Genomic DNA, 20,091 nt, shown 5'->3' with positions numbered 1-20,091 from the left:
ACACACAGGTTTGTAGGGTGATAGGCTTCTGTAAAATTGCCCCTAGTGTACGATGCGAATAACATAGAACTAGTGTACGGGTGATTGTTGGTTGGCACGGACTCGGTGGGCCGAAGGGCTTGTTTCCATGTTGTATCTCTAAACTAAAAAGTAGCAAATAGTTGGCAAATGGGAGGGAAAAGGCAAAGCCACAAATTTTTATGTACACTCGTTTTTGACTTAAATAATATACAATAGCATAAAATTCACACAAGATCTCTTTATTTAGCTGTCAATAAAAATGTCAAAAAGCTTTAAGGTTAACAGCAAGATCTTTATGTTCAAAATAAGGATAACCAATAAACTTTCTATACATCTTCTGGTTTCCAATTCTACAGTACACTTTGTCCTGCACCACAGCAGGGACTGGGGAGCACATTTTTCAGTCTGCATATCCATGCCCCTGTGGCTACTCAAGACATTGGCGGTGGTAATTATATTTGTATTTATTTTTGTAACTTATGCACTTACCTTCAGAAGGACAATTTATTTATTACTAACGCAAAAATTGAGAACACAAGAAAGAAATACCCAGCAACAACCCAGGAACATTGGATTGTATGGTTATATGGACAAAGTACCTAAATGATCCAATGATGACACTGCAACATTGCATTCAATTTTAATTGTTTTGGGAAACACCAAACTGCAACTCAATGGTTTATATAAATAGACTTAAAATACAAAACAAGCAAAAAGAAAAATAGTTAGAGGGAATAATATTCACTTCTGGTTGTATGTTTTTACACCTTACACTAAGCAGAGTATTATGTAGAATCATTTAAAACAACAGTTTAACTGGGATTTAAAATAATCCTGAGCACACAATATGCAATTCCATTGTTTACATTATCATTTTGTAACTATGAAAATACCAATAATGTCCTCAGAATTAAAGCTTATGGTTTTATTTAGTGGGCTACTGCTCTTCCACAAATATACACATCTATGTTATTATACCAGACCAAGTCTGTTCCAATTAAAGAGGTTCTTTTACTTCTAGCCTCTTTCCCTCGAGAACAATCTGTATTTCTTTGGCATCCAGTGTCTCATACTTCAGTAAAGCTTCTGCCAGATTTTTGTGTTCCTTTGCACGAGTCTTCAAGATGTGCTTTGCCCGGTCATAAGAATCCTGTATTTTTTTTTTTTTTTTAAAGAGAACAATCTTTAAAAATATTTGTTGCACTATTTACATATGATCTATGTTCTAGTCTCTGCACAGACTACTTCTACTTCAGAATTCTACTTCAGAATTTGACTGAAAAGCAGCTGACAAAAATGCCTGGAATAAATGAGCATTTTGCCAAATGTTCAACGCAATTAAATACTTAATAAATAATGAGAGGCAAAGTTCTAAAAACACATATGTGGTTTTGCTGTAACGCGATAGTTGAGTTCCTACGTAACCTCATGTTAGAGAAAATACAGTTAAGAGAAAAAAATAAATTAGTCGGAAAAAGATGGGTTGGGGCGAGAGAATTTCAGACTCACAATAACAAAATTATTTTTCGTGCAGGATTTTCAAAACTATACTGTTTTGGTCAGGCTGCAGGTAACAACTTCTGAAGCACAGGCACAAAAAGAAAACATGCCAACAATCTGTTGCATCTGCATAAAGGAGGCAATTTAAGTTGAACATTCAAGTTAAAGTGCATAATTGCTCTCACCCACCATCCTTTGTGTGTAAAAACTACCTCTCAGGTTCCTATTTAATCACTCCTCTCCCCCCCCCCCCCCCCCCCCCCACCACCACCACAAACCTATTTTGACTGGTTCTCGATTCCCTGGGCAAAAGACTGTGCATTTACTCACTCTATTCCTCACGATTTTGTGCCCCTCTATAAGATCACCCCTCATCCTCCTGCATTCCAAAGAATAAAGTCCAACCCTACTCAACCTCTCCCTGCAGCTCAGGTCCTGCAGTCATGGCAACATCCTCGCAAAGCTTCTCTGCACTCTTTCCAGCTTAATAACATCTTTCGAGTAACATGGTGACCAAAAATGAATGCAATACTCGAAATGTGACCTCACCAATGCTTTAGACACTGTAACACAACAACAACTTCTATACTTAATATATTGAGTATAGAAGCTGGGATGTTATGTTACAGTTGTACAAGTTGTACATGGTAGAAGGAAAATCCTGCTTCACTCTACAGAAACAATCTCTTGGGAATCTCCATATCTAAACCCATTTGCAGAGCCAGTAATGTCACGTTGGTCAAGATATTTATGCTCAAGCTTTTGGACCCAATAGTGTTGTGGATAATACCAAAACTGAAATATTGCAGAGATCCAAAATAAAAAGGAAAAAGCTGGAAGTATTTAACAAAATATGTATCTGTTCTCACAAATCTCTCTCGGCGGCAACGGGAGCCTCGACGGTGGTGGAGCCTTGGTGGCGGGGGGACACTCGCGGTCGACGAGGGTGGGGGGGGGGGGGGGAGAAAGACAATAGGGAACGCCATGAATAACAATGGGAACCTGGCATGATGTGACCACCATGAAGAACAATGGTGACCCAGCTTGCGGGAGACCGCTGTGGGAACAAACTTCTGTCCAGGGGATTAGTTTGTTTGCTCGTTTGTTCCGGTGAAGGCGCGGTGTAATTTCAAGTTTTCATGTACCTTGTTGTGTATTGCGACTGTTGGCAGACCAATTTCCCTCCGGGGATGAATAAAGTTTTATCGTATTGTAAATATGGTCAGAGTTAATCATATTAGACAAGGACATTCCCCACACTTAACATAGTGGCTCAATGTACTGTTTTAGTAATGTTTGAAAAAAACTTACCCGCAATAATATTCTGATTTCTTGTTCAATTGCTGATTGAGTGTCTGGGCTTACTTTTTCTGGATCTGAATAAGTCATTACTCCAAGCTAAAATAAAACATTAAAACACCATGCTATTTAGAACCCAAGTTAGAAAAGTATTTCTTCACTCAAGATGAATTGCTGGAGCGATACATTTTTGGAGCAGAGAGAAAAATGACAAAAGTAATTCAAGGGTGGGAAAGAAGAATCAAAATGGAACTGCAGGGCTCAAAATAGACGGGATTGTGCAGCCTACAAGCATCATCCCAGCCACCCCACAAAGTCTGATTCCGTCTCACACCCGCAACCACACCAGCTACTCTAGCAGTTCCCAACTACAAAATAACAGCCTGTAACACATTGCAGAAGCACCAGTGACAAGACTTATTTCTAGTCCAGCCACCTACCATTCCCACTTGATGTTGGGGAATGGACCGGTGGCCAGCAATCACAGCAGATATACGACAGGGCCTGGGATCTGAACAGAAGTCTGCATCTCACTCTACACGAGGCATACCATACTGGGTACAGATCCATTGAATGGAGTACAGTGCTAATAGGCACAGATCAGTCATTGGATTACAGTAGAAGTGGTCACACCTTGATGTGCTCCATCATAGTTCAATTATGCACATGTATAAGAGTTCAGTGCTCACAATGGGTTGTAGACAAGATAGAAGTGAGCAAAATTTCCAATATATAAATAGATTAATTTAAGATAAGGAAAGGGAGGATCAATATTAATGAAGCACAACAATATTTATAGTTTTAATCACATTACAATTTACAGCAAAATGGCACAAGGAAAATCATTATAGCTCAAGTGATGGAAACTAACTTTTTCATCCTTGTATTTAATTATAATTTCTCACAACCGGCTTGCCCCCTCCCATCTCTGTAACCTCTTATAGATTTATAAATCTGATGTTAGTGTTCATTCAATTCCAGTTCCTTGTGCATTCTGATTTAACTCAATATACCGCGAGTGATCACAAAGCCTACTGCCAAATAACTTGGTTATTCAAATTGGAATTCCTACCCAAATTGGAAGAGTTCCAAACTTATTTTCTCTGATCCAAAACACAAAAGATGAGCAATACACAATATACTTGGTTACAAGCCAAGACAGCCATAGTCCAGTGCATATGAGCACTCACCCCTGAACACTTCCTCCCGACTCTCCAGCAAAAGGCTCTCAGGAAATCAAATGTACACACTTGCAAAATCCTACAACAGATTTTAATTTGCCAAGCTTAACTGTTTAATCGAGGATAGCTCTAAGGATCAATTACAAAAAATTGTTGAAAAAGTAGAATGTAGTTGCTTGCAATTTCTTGCATTTCTCATGTAATAGATGAACCTGTCTATAAGATTCAAACAGGAAAAGATAGAAATAACTGCAGACGCTGGTTTATACCAAAGATATGTTAGAATAACTCAAAACGTCACCCACCCATTTTCTCCAGAGATGCTGGCTGACCCACTCAATTACCCCAGCACTTGGTGTCTATTAAAAGGTAGATGATTAATTTATCTCTTTTTAAAAGTTTACATTAGGTTGTTAAGTGGGGTCTGAGTTTAGTACATATGGGTAATATGATTCACTGAAAATGGAGGAAAAAAAATGCTTGAATGACACATGATTAATGGGCATTGCTAGAATTTATTGATTATGAATTAGAAAGAGGACATAAAAGCTCAAAGTGAAATAAAAACACGAAGGGAATAAATTAAAATGGACAATCGTGAAATGGAAATTAATGGCAACAAAGGTCAAGATGAAGATTTTATAGCTTAGTTTATAACGTGGATTAGTTGCATCCTAAAGCCAATATTACAAATCGAACATGTGTATAACAGACCATTCCCCACTGAGAAAGCAATATTTACATTACCACTATTTAAAATATTGCATCGTAATTTTTTTAATAGCAAAAGAAATGAGATTACCTTTTCGCTCATTCCAAATTTTGTGACCATCAACTTAGCTATTTTGGTGGCAGTGTCAAAATCACTTGAAGCACCTAAGTTTATTAAAAAAAAAGCACAGTAGTTCAGTTGCAGAATATTCAAACCGACAAACTTTATTTAACAAATTGTGTTAGTCATGCATGTTCCTCAAATACATATGTACGGCAAATGTGGTCAATTATCAGCAAAGTTACAAGCATCAAAATAATTCCAATTAAATAGCAAAAAATTAAAATCAGCAATGCTTTGATGATTATTAGTCAAATTAGGGCAGTACCTTCACTGTGAATGGGAGGGCCCTGGAGAGCATTGTAGTGCAGTGGGATCTCAAAGCACAGGTACATTGTTTCCTGAAAGTGAGGTCACAGGTACAGAGGGTGGTAAAGAAAACTAAAAGGAAGCCAATTCAAACACCTGTCCAGGCTGAACCAATTTCATCTCAAGGAATACAGTCTCAGCCTGCCCAATCACGGGTCCTGGTACAGTGCCCTCCATAATGTTTGGGACAAAGACCCGTCATTTATTTATTTGCCTCTGTAGTCCACAATTTCAAGATTCAAGAGAGTTTATTGTCATGTGTCCCTGATAGGACAATGAAATTCTTGCTTTGCTTCAGCACAACAGAACATAGTAGGCATTGACTACAGTCTCAAATTTGAGATTTGTAATAGAAAGAAAAAAAAAAATCACATGTGGTTAAAGTGCACGTTGTCAGATTTTATTAAAGGCCATTTTTATACATTTTGGTTTCACCATGTAGAAATTACAGCTATGTTTATACATAGTACCCCCATTTCAGGGCACCATAATGTTTGGGACACAGGGCTTCACAGGCATTTGCAATTTTTCCAGGAGTGTTTAATTGCCTCCTTAATGCAGGTATTTCCACCGTTGAGGTCTTGGTTGGATTGAGACCTCTAACTCGACCTTACCGCCATGGGTGGCCCTACCAGGAGCATAGCTCCAGAAGGCATCACTCTCAGGATCTCAGGTCGACACGAGCTTCTCTACGACAAGGTGACAATCCACGGAAAGGTGAAGACTGGATCCAGCGGAATACGCAGAGACCACCATTTGGCGGTCCAACGGGTGGGAAGGTGGACCCAGCAAAGAGTCGTGGAGCGCAATTAGGGCACAATGTTCACGTAGAACACTGGTGGAACACTGCATCCTGACCTATCGCCAGCCGTCTTAACCATGCCTTGCCACTGGATCCTGATAGGCCTGGACGAGAGAGTGAGGCTGATGATTTTCGCAACTTTCCCTCACTTTAATCCAAGTCAAGCACAAGTCATGACTTCAGGCCACATACCGCCCAATTGGGCGAAGCAGAATTACCACGGGAAGGGGACGCACCGCAGAAGCTCAGAGGAAGCGCGCCGCACGCGGGGCTCAGGCCACATCGGCTTCTGCTGCGGCGCCCACCCAGCTGTGCCCCATATGCGGGCGAGTCTTCCGGGCCTGGATTGGTCTCACCAGTCACCTCCGGATACACAAACAAAAACACTGAAGTTATGGTCTTCTTCGACTACGAAGGACGAACAACAACAACACACGTATAAGAGAGCTCTAAGCACCTAGTCTTTCCTCCAGTCTATCCATGACCTTTGGAAACTTTTATTGTTATTTATCAACATGAGGACCAAAGTTGTGCCAATGGAAGTCAAAGAAGTCATTATGAGACTGAGAAACAATAATAAAATTGTTAGAGACATCAACCAAACCTTAGGCTTACCAAAATCAACTGTTTGGAACATCAAGAAGAAAGAGAGCACCGGTGAGCTTACAAATCGCAAAGGGACTGGCAAGGCCAAGGAATACCTCCACAGCTGATGACAGAAGAATTCTCTTTAGAATAAAGAAAAATCCCCAACCACCTGTCCGGCAGATCAGAAACACTCTTCAGGAGTGGATTTGTCAACGACCACTGTCCGCAGAAGACTTCATGAACAGAAATACAGAGGCTACACCGCAAGATGCAAACCACTGGTTAGCCGCAAAAATAGGATGGCCAGGTTACAGTTTGCCAAGAAGTACTTAAAAGAGCAACCACAGTTCTGGAAAAAGGTCTTGTGGACAGATGAGATGAAGATTAACATATCAGAATGATGGCAAGAGTTAAGTATAGAGGAAAGAAGGAACTGCCCAAGATCCAAAGCATATCACTTCATCTGTGAAACACGGTCGTGGAGGTGTTATGACCTGGGCATGTATGGCTGCTGAAGGTACTGGCTCACTTATCTTCATTGATTATACAACTGCTGATGGTAGTATTGTGAAATGTATAGACACATCCTATCTGCTCAAGTTCAAACAAATGCCTCAAAACATTGGCCGGCAGTTCATTCTACAGCAAGACAATGATCCCAAACATACTAAAGCAACAAAGGAGTTTTTCAAAGCTAAAAATTGTAAATTCTTGAGTGGCCAAGTCAATCACCTGATCTGAACCCAATTGAGCATGCCTTTTATATGCTGCAGAGAAAACTGAAGGGGACTAGTCCCCAAAACAAGCATAAGCTAAAGATGGCTGCAATACAGGCCTGGCATAGCATCACCCGACACGACACCCAGCAACTGGTGATGTCCATGAATCGCAAACTTCAAGCAGTCATTGCATGCAAAGGATATGCAACAAAATACTAAACATGACTACTTTCATTTACATGAATTTGCTGTGTCCCAAACATTATAGTGCCATGAAATGGGGGGGAGGCTATGTATAAACACTGCTGTAATATGGTGAATCCAAAAAGTGTAAAAATGGCCTTTTATTATTACCTGACAATGTGCACTTTAACCACATTTTTATCTCCTACAAATCTCAAATTGTGATGTACAGAGGCAAATAAATAAATGGGTCTTTGTCCCAAACATTATGGAGGGCACTGTATATACATTGCTGTGGCAGCAAAGCAGCAACGTTTTATTCCAAATGCACAGGAATTTAGCGAGACCACATCTAGATTAATCGCACTGTGCAGTTATGGTTTCTTTGTGGCAGTGATTTATTAAATTCCAGATATATGGGCTATTTTATGAGGAAAGATTGAATTCCAAACTATATAGAATCACTTTGCTTCACAGGCTGCCAGATTCTTATTGAAACAAAAACTTGAAGGGATTCATAAAAGGTAGATATTGATGGCACCGGAGCATGGTGACAGTGTGCATTCCCAGAGAAGGATCTACCCACCATCCAATACATTCATTCTTCTCATGTCTTTTCTACCTGTAAACATAGCTCCGAGTTGTCCTTCCATAAGCCCGGATACCGTCCAATTTAACTCTACCATATTGCGGACATTGAACTTTATGGAACTGGTGCGTCAATGATGAGAACCATATTTTGTTGAGAACTGTATCTTGCACTTTGCTGTATCTATGGTACTCGATTTTGATTTTATTGTTTTTATGTATAGCATTATCTGACCTGATTGAATCGCTTGCAAAATGAAGCTTTTCACTGTACCTCATTAGACATGACAATATAATAAACCTAAAATTGATTGTTACCTCTGGTGGGACTTTATAAAACTAAAGATCAAGCAATACATACATTTTAACTTTAAGCAAAGCAAGGGCCCAGGGAGAAAAAGTAAAGAAGTCAAGACATTGAGTGAGAGAGCAAAGCACAGGATCATTTGGCCTATTCCTGTTTCTGTGTTCTAAAATAACTAAATAAAAAATGCAAACCAGTGGTAATTTGCTCTGTTCCAAAGATGAGCTCTTCTGCTACTCTTCCACCCATGCTGACATCCATTTGAGCAAGTAACTGAGCTCGGGTTTCACTCCATCTGTCATTTTCTGGTAATAATGAAACCTGCGAGGAATTTTGCACAGGAAAGACAAAACTCTTAGGAAACAACCGTTATAAAACGCATGCACATAAATAAACAAGGAACTGCAGATGCAGGATATGCTGGAGCAACTCCTGCTCAGTCAACATTGTTGGAGAACATGGGTGGGCGAAGCTTCGGGGAAGGGTCCCGACTCGAATCATCACCTATCCTTGTTCTCCAGAGATGCTGCCTGAACGCTGAGTTATTCGAGCGCTTACGAGTCCTTCACTCCAACTCTAGTTTAAGTTAATCTTAATTTTTAAGCGAATTTAGACTCCCAGTTCAGTAATATACAAATCCTGAAAAAGGCATCAGGAAACCAATTCAAAGTTCCAGCTACTAGAATAATTCTAGGAACCTTAGCACAAAATATAAGCTGGTATTCCAAATAAATCTGACAGTGATGTTAAGTGATGAACATTGACATTCCAGTGCATTACTGTGAAATTGCTATGCTGCAACAAGTGCCCATCTTTTAGATTAAACAGAGATTCTGTCCGCTCCCACAGATGGAAATTTCCAAATACTCTGAACTAACCAATATTTATTAGTTATCATTAAACCAGGATATCTGGCAAATTAAAATATGGCTGTTTGCAGTAGTTTCTAGTCCACATAATGGATACGTGTTTTCTGCAGACACAGCTACTCCACTTTAGAAGGACCGAGTCAGAATCATACAAAGAGAAAATATGCCCTTCAGTGCACAGGCAATCAAACATTTATTTAGTATAGCCACATTCCACTATTTATCAACACTCCCGGGAAAACTTAAAACAGCCAATTTAGTTTATAGACACAGCATGGAAGCAGGCCCTTAGGTCCACCGAGTCCACACCGACCAGCAACCCCCACACACTAACACTATCCTACACACACTTGAGACAAATTACAATTTTAACATGCCAATTAGACTACAACCCTGTGAGTCTTTGGAGGAAACCGGAGGTCCAGGAGAAAACCCACGCAAGTCACGGGAAGAACATACAAACTCCCTAGTCAGTACCCGTACTCAGGATTAAACTCTGGTCTCAGGTGCTGTAAGGCAGCAACTCGACCGCTGCGCCACGGTGCTGCCCTACCAACCCATAGGAGCGAACTAGAGCACTCAAGAGGAAATCCCCCCTGGTCACAGAGAGAATGTGCAAACACCTCACAGAGAGTACTAGTTGCCAGTGTTAAAACCTGGTCATTGGAGCTATAAGGAAGTGACTCTTTTAGCTGTGCCATCCAACATCTTGCGTAATAAAAAGTTAGAACATCCAGACATCATGAAAACATCCTATGAATAGAAATTTGTATCATTATTCGATCTTCCAAGTATACTTTAATAACACTTACGTGTCCCAGTGTTGGTCCCCTTGGCATTATGGTCGCTTTATTAATGGGCATAGCATACTTTGAATAATGAGCTACTATGGCATGCCCCGATTCATGGAACGCTGTGATTGTTTTGTTTCTTGCATCAATCTCAATACTTCTGCGCTCTGGACCTGTTAATAATTGATAACAGCCGTAAGCAAATAGAAGCTTTTCAAATAAGACATACTTTGCTCAAACTCCATGTAGTACAAAATCAGCTTGAGCATCTGCCAAATAAAAAAGCTTTTAATTAACATATTAATTTCAGTGTATTTTAATTTGTTATTCCAAATTATTTTGAATATTTCTATCAAAATTACAATTTGAGGCTTAAAATTCTGATAGCTTGGAAAAATCTTGAGAATAAACTTATTTTTTTAAGTCCAGTCCCCCTTGATTGCTGTTCGGATTTTAGCATCTTTATAGAAAGGGTATCTTGGGAGATAGAGATTTCTCCCAAGCACGTTTTGCACAATACACAAGTTAGTAAACAGAATTTTCCAAAACAAATTTCTAAAAATTATCTCAATGGGGTTAGGTTAGGTAAAGGGGAGGTACAGCGAGACCTGGGTGTCCTTGTACATCGGTCACTGAAATTTGGCTTACAGGTACAGCAGGCAGTGAAGAAAGCTAATGGAATGTTGGCCTTCGTAACAAGAGGATTTCAGTATAGGAGTAAAGAGGTTCTTCTACAATTGTATAGGGCTCTGGTGAGACCACATCTGGAGTATTGTGTACCATTTTGGTCTCTTAATTTGAGGAAGGACATCCTTGTGATTGAGGCAGTGCAGCGTAGGTTCACGAGATTGATCCCTGGGATGGCGGGACTGTCATATGAGGAAAGATTGAAAAGACTAGGCTTGTATTCACTGGAGTTTAGAAGAATGAGGGGGATCTTATAGAAAAATATAAAATTATAAAAGGACTGGACAAGCTAGATGCAGGAAAAATGTTCCCAATGTTGGGCGAGTCCAGAACCAGGGGCCACAGTCTTAGAATAAAGAGGTCATTTAAGACTGAAGTGAGAAAAAACTTTTTCACCCAGAGAGTTGTGAATTTATGGAATTCCCTGCCACAGAGGGCAGTGGAGGCCAAATCACTGGATGGATTTAAGAGAGAGTTAGATAGAGCTCTAGGGGCTAGTGGAGTCGAGGGATATGGGGAGAAGGCAGGCACGGGTTATTGATAGAGGACGATCAGCCATGATCACAATGAATGGTGGTGCTGGCTCGAAGGGCCGAATGGCCTCCTCCTGCACCTATTTTCTATGTTTCTATGTTAAAACCTTATTCATCTTATTGCGGGCTCAATTTATTGACCTGGTACGGTTTACATTCCAAATTATTAAACACTGATACAACAAATATACTTTACCACACAGGTTTGGGAAAATTGAAATATGTTATCTTCCTTCTACAAAGAATTTAAAAACAAGGTAACATTACAGGTAGCATCATTATGAGAAAGTCAAAATTCAAATAGCCAGTTAGAACCTACCCATCAGGATTTTGTCCTTGGAAAACTCCAAGTCTTTCATTGTTACTTGATCTTTTTCATCTACAGCTGCTTTCAGAGCAGCCTGGTTCACCAGATTCTCTAGTTCTGCCCCCGAGAAACCCACTGTGCCTCTGGCTATAATTTCTGGATCAATTGCTGTTAAAAAATAATAATGTCAGATCATAACAAAATATCACCACAATAATTGTCTAATTTATGGAACATCTGCCGCTTACCTGGATCAACTTTAATTTTGGCAAGATACCACTTAAGTATCTCTACTCGCCCTCTAATATCTGGTCTGGGAACGGTAACTTGCATGTCAAATCTACCTGGGCGGATAAGAGCACTGCAGAAAAACAAAAGAAGCTGGGCATCAATTTGTGATACGACCAAATATATAAATATTTTCTTTTGTCATTAATGTACAACTGCAAAGTTAAAATTAGATCACAGCTGTTAACTCAAGATAGATTGATACTTTCAATTTTAAAGCAGTTTTTTGTTCATTATTCAACATGACAATATTAGAAGCTACACTAACATTTTTCATAATTATGCAGGTTAATTATGCAAAAAAAAAAAAAAAATCTTTGAATATATATTAAAGAGGACCAAAACATTCTTTTTGCAATTATGCATTTTATTTGAAGAAAAAAACACTAATTATGTCGGTCCACATTTTAAGATGGTAGTCATAGCAGCAAAAAATTCTAAAAACAATTTTGTCTAAAAGTCCAAACTTCTTCACATGCCGTTGAATACATAAGATTTTAATAATTACAGAAGGCCTCTCCTGCTGGGCCTCTCCTGCTGTGCTCCATGGTCCAATGGCAGAATCCAGCTGCTGAGATTCATCAGAACTAATGTGGGTGAAGGTGGTGGCCATTCGCTGGCACCAGCAACTATTCTGAATGGGCAACTGGACCAGCAAGATCCGGCCTTCATAAGTCTTTGGAGCAGAAGTAGGCCCTTCAGCCCATCAAGCCAATGTCGCTATTTAACAATGATCCAGCTTTCCCTCTCAACCCCATTCTCTGCTACTCCTATAACCTTGGACACCCTTACTAATCAAGTATCTGCCTATCTCCACCTTGCAGATACCAAATGCCTAGGACTCCGCAGCCATCTGTGGCAATGAATTCCACAGATTCACACTGTGACTATAGAAATTCCTCATCTTCTTTCTAAAAGGTACGTACTTTTATTCTGAGGCTATGCCGTCTCGTTCTGGACTCTCCCACTAGTGGAAATATCCTCTCCACATCTACTCTATCCAGGCATTTCACTATTCGGTATGTTTCAATGAGGTCCCCCCCTCATCCTACTAAACTCCAACAAGCACAGGACGAGTGCCTTCAAACGCTCATCATATGTTAACTCAACCATCCTGTAGATGATTTACACATGCAACCTATAATGTAGCTACCTCAATACCACTAACCACGCCCAGCCATCTCAGTATAACTGTGATATCTTCCCCTTGCTCCTCCCTTGGTTCCAGTACGCCTGAAGACTAGATGCAGTCAGTACTGGGACGTGTTTGACATGTGCCTTTATTAAAGACTCAGTAAAGTTACAGTGTGTCAGACTTAACTCCTTTACACATCCCCAGAATCATTCTTGGAAAACCTCCTCTGGACCCACTACAACGCCAGCTGTGATGTTACATGTAAGCAATGCCAGCTGTGATGTTACATGTATTTTAGCCCCTCCTAGTGGTTGCTTAAAAGATTGCGGCCACCTAAATTCACTCTTGTTCTCCATTCGTTGCTTGTGATCACATGATTGGACTCATGGATGAGACAGGCCATTTTGTATTGGGACCAGGACCAAAGATCTTATAGCGGAGCAAGATAGGCTACTCCTGCGAAATGCAATGGGCTGACGTGTAGTACGCTATGGAGGGGATCATGGGCATTTTTCCACGCCCATTTTAGTAACCTGAGCCTACCTGACCCGACCCGACCCGACTCGCAGTGTAATCAATGTTGTGGGGCAACAGTTTGTGTGGGTTATTCATAAATCTGTCAGTTCATACTTCTTGTCAACAATAAAATTTGATTCTGGTAATTGTCTTTTTTAATGTTTTTTAAATCATTTATTTTTAAATGGTTCACAAGCAGTGTTTGAGTTGATTTTGTAGTAACCGGAACCGACCCGACTCGCAGGGTGATTGACATTGCGGGGGAACTTTTTGTGCGTGATATAGGGTTAGATTCATAATTCTGTTAATTCTTGTTAAAGAATAAAATGTTTATAAACACACATACATGAAAATTATATAAATGTATATAATCATATAACACACACAATTATATTTCTTCTGATCCAATAATGAACTTTATTTCAGACTAGACAAGGGACATTAAATAAGAAACATTGTAAATAAGAAACATTGTAAACCTCCCAGCAACTTCACACACACACTAGGCCTTATCTCCCCCCTCCCCCCCGGCACTCCCTCGCCTGCCCCCTCACTTCAATGTCTCCCCCCCCTCCTATGCCCCTCTCCCCGCTGCCCCGCACTCTCTCTCCTCGGTGCCCCAGGCCGCGCACTCCTTCTCCCCGCTGCCCCGCACTCCTTCTCCCCGCTGCCCCGGGCCGCGCACTCCTTCTCCCCGCTGCCCCGCATTCCTTCTCCCCGCTGCCCCGGGCCGCGCACTCTCTCTCCCCGCTGCCGCGCACTTCTTCTCCCCGCTGCCCCGGGCCGCGCACTCCTTCTCCCCGCTGCCCCGCACTCTCTCTCCCCGCTGCCCCGGGCCGCGCACTCCTTCTCCCCGCTGCCCCGCACTCTCTCTCCCCGCTGCCCCGGGCCGCGCACTCCTTCTCCCCGCTGCCGCGCACTCCTTCTCCCCGCTGCCCCGGGCCGCGCACTCCTTCTCCCCGCTGCGGATCCAATCTTTGGCCGGAAGCAAGAGGGCGGAGCAAAATGGCGGGGGCAGGTTGCTAAAATGAGTCATAAAATCGCCCATGAATCCACCCATGAACGTACTACACGTTTGCGTGAGAGTAACCCATCTTGCTCCGCTATAAGATCTTTGACCAGGACAGCAATGTGCTCTGAAGCCCTCTCTGTTAAATCCATTGCCATCTGCCCGTGTTGAGCCTTGGAGAATCTTCGTTGTAAGTTTACATTTCATGTTTCTTGTTTAGGGATGACTATTGATGCATATTATGTTGTTTTAATTCATATTTTAAGAAAATAATAGATAATTCCCTAAAGCTTTTTTTGCCATGTGCAGCGTAGTCATACATCTCCATTATGTAATGTTAAGTAGCTATTTGTGTATTTACTTCATCTTTTACATGGTTTAAGGAAGTTTTCTTCTGTCTTTAATTTCAGTTTCACAAAAAAGAGTTATGGAAGCATTGTAAAAAGCAAGTTGATGAAGACAAACTAATAAATGAAATTCAACTTTATTTCCACGTCTAAGTCATCACTTAACCCTTTCAGTGCCAAGTACACCTGTTTAGCTATCTGTCACTTCGTGTACAGCCACACATGCAAGGGGACAGAATACCAGCACATCCTTCCTTAAATATGGGGCCCAAAACGGCTCATAATACTCCAGATCTGACCAATGCCTTTAAAGCCTCAGAAATTGCATCCCTGTTTTTGTATTCTAGTCCCCTCAAAATACACGCTATTCTATTTGAGCAAGAAAGTATATAATCTTACTTGTCCAAAGCTTCAGGAAAATTTGTGGCACCTATAATGATGACACCTTCATTTGGCTTGAAACTGATGGAAAAACAAAATATATTATTAACGATAAAACATTTTTGTAATTCACAGAAACACAAAGCATGCGAGGATACCCATTTGGCTCAATGCCCTTGCCGCTGCAGACAAAACCCAATCAGCTCACCACATACAACCACCTGTGCTCTTGAAGTATTCGCCACCCCTTCTTTGAAAAATGTACCCAGGCTGCTTTTGAACAGCAAAGCTATCTGCTTCCTTTATACCTGAGACCCATGCTGTATATTCAAGCCCTTCACCTACAAATCTTAAATAGATAGGTAATATATGGGTTGGTAAGCCGCGACTTCTGGGTGATAAGGATAGTTACTAGAGGTCCATCCATTCATAATTCATAATAATAACATGTTTAGTATCATTAAGGATACTAAACTAGGTGGCAGGGTGAATGACGAGTAGGATGCAGAGGTATTGGTGTATATAGTCAGGCTGTGATTGGACAAGGATATGCCAAATTAAAAACAAGGTCAGCTAATTGGATAAGAAATAAGCAGGGCATAATTTTTCACTTTTCCTTCTGACAATGCAGTCCACAAAATCTATGCTGGTTTGCAGTGCAATCCCATTGCCCAATCATTTTCTTCCAGGTTCCAGTTACAGAGTGGAGGAATTTTGCATCATTACATTGAGAGTGCTTCTGGAAGTGCACACAAGGATGGATAGACACATCCCTCATTGTTGCACTTGATCTAACGAGATTGATTGCTGGGATTTGCACTTTGTTAAACAGCAAGAGACTAAGCATACTCGGTGTTCAGGTGATTTCAAGGCAAAGCACAAAACTGAAGGAACTTGAAATGGTAGGTGCAGAGCTGATATCCCCTGTGATTGGAGTGTCTAGAATCAGAGCCCAATCTCAGAATAAAATTCATTCTGGAAAGACAACTAATTTCTCAACAAAGAAGGCCATAGAGACTCAGCTGTTAAGTATCCTCGATAAAGATTGAGATTTTCAGATAAGCGAGTTCGCTATTCTGGAAAATGCAAGGAATCATGAGATTTGTCAAAGGTCCCTCACGATAAACATTCTCGGCTGCTGTGTTGCTGCATGAATACAGACCTGCGTTTCATCTGTAGTCAGGATCGAACCAGCGCTGCAAGCGCTGTTGAATTGCTACTGAACCGTACCTGTCCCCACCCGAGTGCCCTATCCCTGTCCACGGGCAGCCGAAGATGTCCGGGGTGACCCTGAACTGACAGGACACCAGCCCGTTGCAGTGGCGGCCCAGGCTTACAGCCAGCGCGGAGAAGAAGCTAACTCCATAGCTCCGGGCCGGTGTCTCGTCAGTCCAGAGCTGTTGGTTAACCAGGCGGGACAGGCAGAGTTGAGCTGGAGTTAGTGCTTCATCTCTGCGCTGGTTGTAAGCCTGGACCGCCACTGCAACGGGCCGGTATCCCGTCAGTCCAGGGTCAACGGACATCTCCAGCCGCCCGAGGACAGGGAACAGGGATGGGACACTCGGGAGGGGACAGGGATGGTCCATTAGCAATTCAACAGCGCTTGCAGCGCCGGAGACCCAGGTTCGATCCTGACTACGGATCAAATGCAGGTCTGTATTGAAACAAGTTTATTCATGGATAACCCCTTGAGATGGACAGTCATCTCGTTTTCGAGGGGGTCCAACATAGAACATACAGCACAAGACATAACGTACATAGAGGCTCTCATTGACCCACCTACCCACACACCAATCCCAAAACCCCTCCATCCCCACTTGTTATAGTTTATAACAATTGTTAATTGGCTTTACATATCCAATAATAATAATAGTTATGTGTTACAGCATAATGTTGATGCATAATACCATATACCACCTATCATACATCGTACGTTAATACATACTATCAACATTATTACATGATATATTATTTCATGATATTGTGACATAATACAATATAAGACCTTGTTACACTATGCAATACAATAATACATAAGTGTATTACAGCTGCCAAGAATGTTTATTGAGAGTGACCAATGACCTGGGCATGCGCAGTCGGATTACCGAACTCGCTTATTAGCCTAGTGAAAGAAACTGAAAACAAGGTACAAAAAACACCATGATTGGATCAAACAGTGGAACTGATATAAGAAGCCAAAGGCCTATTCCTTTATATTTTTCTTAAATTCTCATGTTTTCCTCTCATGACACATTTGGTTCTTTTGCCAATTCGCTTCATTTTAAATCCCCTGGTATTTGACTGTTCCAATGCTAAATATCTTCATCGTATTCCCTCTTAACAATCCCAAACTTGAGAAGAAATCCAGATTCCACATTTTATCCAACTTGTAACAGAAGTATTTTCTCCCTAGCATCATTATAGGAAATCCCTATTACATCCTCCCAAGTTCTTCATAGCAGTCTAGTTTAGAACTACCCTCTTACAATTTCCTGTGCTGTTCTCAAACCGGAAGGATGAAACAGCAGTGCCCACATTACTTCAGTCAGGAAGGGTCCCAACCAGAAATGTGGTTATGGGGAGAAGGCAGGAAATGGGGTTAGGACGGAGACAGATCAGCCATGATTGAATGGCGGAGTAGACTTGATAATAATAATAATAATACATTTTATTTATGGGCGCCTTTCAAGAGTCTCAAGGACACCTTACAAAAATTGAGCAGGTAGAGGAAAAACATGTAAGGGGAATGAAATAAATAGTAGAGACATGACTAGTACACAAAGTAAAGACAGAATTCAATACAAAACACAGTATGAGGCAATTAATGCACAGATGAAAAGGGACGGGGACGTGGGGCTAAGGATAGGCAGAGGGGAAGAGATGGGTCTTGAGGCGGGACTGGAAGATGGTGAGGGACACGGAATTGCGGATCAGTTGGGGGAGGGAGTTCCAGAGCCTGGGAGCTGCCCTGGAGAAGGCTCTGTCCCCAAAACTGCGGAGGTTGGACTTGTGGATGGAGAGGAGACCGGCTGATGTGGATCTGAGGGACCGTGAGGGTTGGTAGGGGGAGAGGAGGTCAATGAGATATGGGGGGGCCAGATGGTGGAGGGCTTTGTAGGTGAGGATCAGGATTTTGTAGGTGATCCGGTGGGAGATGGGAAGCCAGTGAAGTTGTTTGAGGACTGGAGTGATGTGATGCCAGGATTTGGTATGGGTGATGAGTCGGGCGGCTGCGTTCTGGACCAGTTGGAGTCGGTTAATGTAGGTGGAGCTGATGCCAAGGAGAAGTGAGTTGCAATAGTCCAGTCGGGAGGAGATGAAGGCATGGATGAGTCTTTCAGCAGCGGGCGGTGTGAGAGAGGGTCTGAGTTTGGCGATGTTGCGGAGATGAAAGAAGGAGGTTTTAATGACATGGCGGATGTGAGGCTCAAGGGAGAGGGTGGAATCAAAGATCATGCCAAGGTTGCGGGCCTGGGAAGATGGGGAGACAGTGGTGCCGTCGATGGTGAGAGTGGGGTTATTGATTTTGCTGAGTGTGGCTTTGGAGCCTATGAGGAGGAATTCTGTCTTATCGCTGTTGAGTTTGAGGAAATTATGTTGCATCCAGGTTTTTATAGCTGACAAACAGGAGTTGATATGGGAGAGGGGGGGGGGGGGTTGTGGGGGGATTTGGTGCCAAGGTAGATCTGGGTGTCATCAGCGTAACAGTGGAAGTCCAGATTGAAGTGGCGGAGTATCTGACCAAGGGGGAGGATGTAGTTGATGAAGAGGAGGGGGCCGAGTACGGAGCCTTGGGGAACGCCTTGAGTGACTGCGGCTGTAGCAGAGGTGTGGTTGTGGAGAGAGATGAAGTGGGATCTGTTGGAAAGGTAGGAACGGAGCCAGCTGAGTGCAGAGCCTTCAATGCCGAGGTCTTTGAGTCTGGTGAGCAGGATGTTATGGTTCACTGTATGAGGATGAGGATGTTGAGGGAACCAGTGTCAGCAGAAGTGAGGAGGTTGTTGAGGACTTTGAGGAGAGCAGTTTCTGTGCTATGGAGGGGGCGAAAGCCAGATTGGAGGGGTTCAAGTAGGTTATACGCAAGGAGGTAGGAATGAAGTGGCCCAATTCTGCTCCTAGAAACATAGAAAATAGATGCAGGAGTAGGCCATTCGGCCCTTCGAGCCTGCACCGCCATTCAAAATGATCATGGCTGATCATCCAAATCAATATCCCATACCAGCCTTCTCTCCATACCCCCTGGCAAGGGCCACATCTAACTCCCTCTTAAATCCAGCCAATTAACTGGCCTCAACTACCTTCTGTGGCAGAGAATTCCACAGATTCACCACTCTCTGTGCAAAAAATGATTTTCTCATCTCGGTCCTAAAAGACTTTTATCCTTAAACTGTGACCCCTTGTTCTGGACTTCCCCAACACCGGGAATAATCTTCCTGCATCTAGCCTGTCCAACCCCTTAAGAATTTTGTAAGTTTCTATAAGATCCCCCCTCAATCTTCTAAATTCTAGCGTGTACAAGCCGAGTCTATCCAGTCTTTCTTCATATGAAAGTCCTGCCATCCCAGGAATCAGTCTGGTGAACCTTCTCTGTGCGCCCTCTATGGCAAGAATGTCTTTCCTCAGATTAGGAGACCAAAACTGTACGCAATACTCCAGGTGTGGTCTCACCAAGACCCTGTACAACTACAGTAGAACCTCCATGCTCTTATACTCAAATCCTTTTGCTATGAATGCTAACATGCCATTCGCTTTCTTCACTGCCTGCTGCACCTGCATACCTACTTTCAATGACTGGTGCACCATGACACCCAGGTCTCGTTGCATCACTTACATCACGTTGCACCACTCCTATCACTTATGATCTTATAAAATGCCATCTGTCACTCCTCTTGGTAGCTGCTA

General features: G+C 42.1%; 1 protein-coding gene across 1 annotated transcript in view; it reads right to left on the bottom strand.

The window, feature by feature from the left end:
• Positions 1–239: 239 nt before the first annotated feature.
• Positions 240–20,091, bottom strand: part of yme1l1 (YME1 like 1 ATPase) — a 44,056-nt gene continuing 24,204 nt past the window's right edge. The window contains exons 12-19 of the mRNA XM_033016114.1: positions 15,208–15,270; positions 11,762–11,874; positions 11,526–11,681; positions 10,008–10,159; positions 8,521–8,647; positions 4,804–4,877; positions 2,833–2,919; positions 240–1,171 (exon numbers count right to left, since the gene is read on the bottom strand). Of these exons, the coding sequence (XP_032872005.1) occupies positions 1,019–1,171; positions 2,833–2,919; positions 4,804–4,877; positions 8,521–8,647; positions 10,008–10,159; positions 11,526–11,681; positions 11,762–11,874; positions 15,208–15,270 (925 nt within the window). The 3' untranslated portion in view covers positions 240–1,018. The remainder of the gene's footprint in view (positions 1,172–2,832; positions 2,920–4,803; positions 4,878–8,520; positions 8,648–10,007; positions 10,160–11,525; positions 11,682–11,761; positions 11,875–15,207; positions 15,271–20,091) is intronic.

Source organism: Amblyraja radiata, chromosome 2, assembly GCF_010909765.2.
Source record: "Amblyraja radiata isolate CabotCenter1 chromosome 2, sAmbRad1.1.pri, whole genome shotgun sequence".
NCBI lineage: Eukaryota > Metazoa > Chordata > Chondrichthyes > Rajiformes > Rajidae > Amblyraja > Amblyraja radiata.
This window is presented reverse-complemented; position numbering and strand designations above follow the sequence as displayed.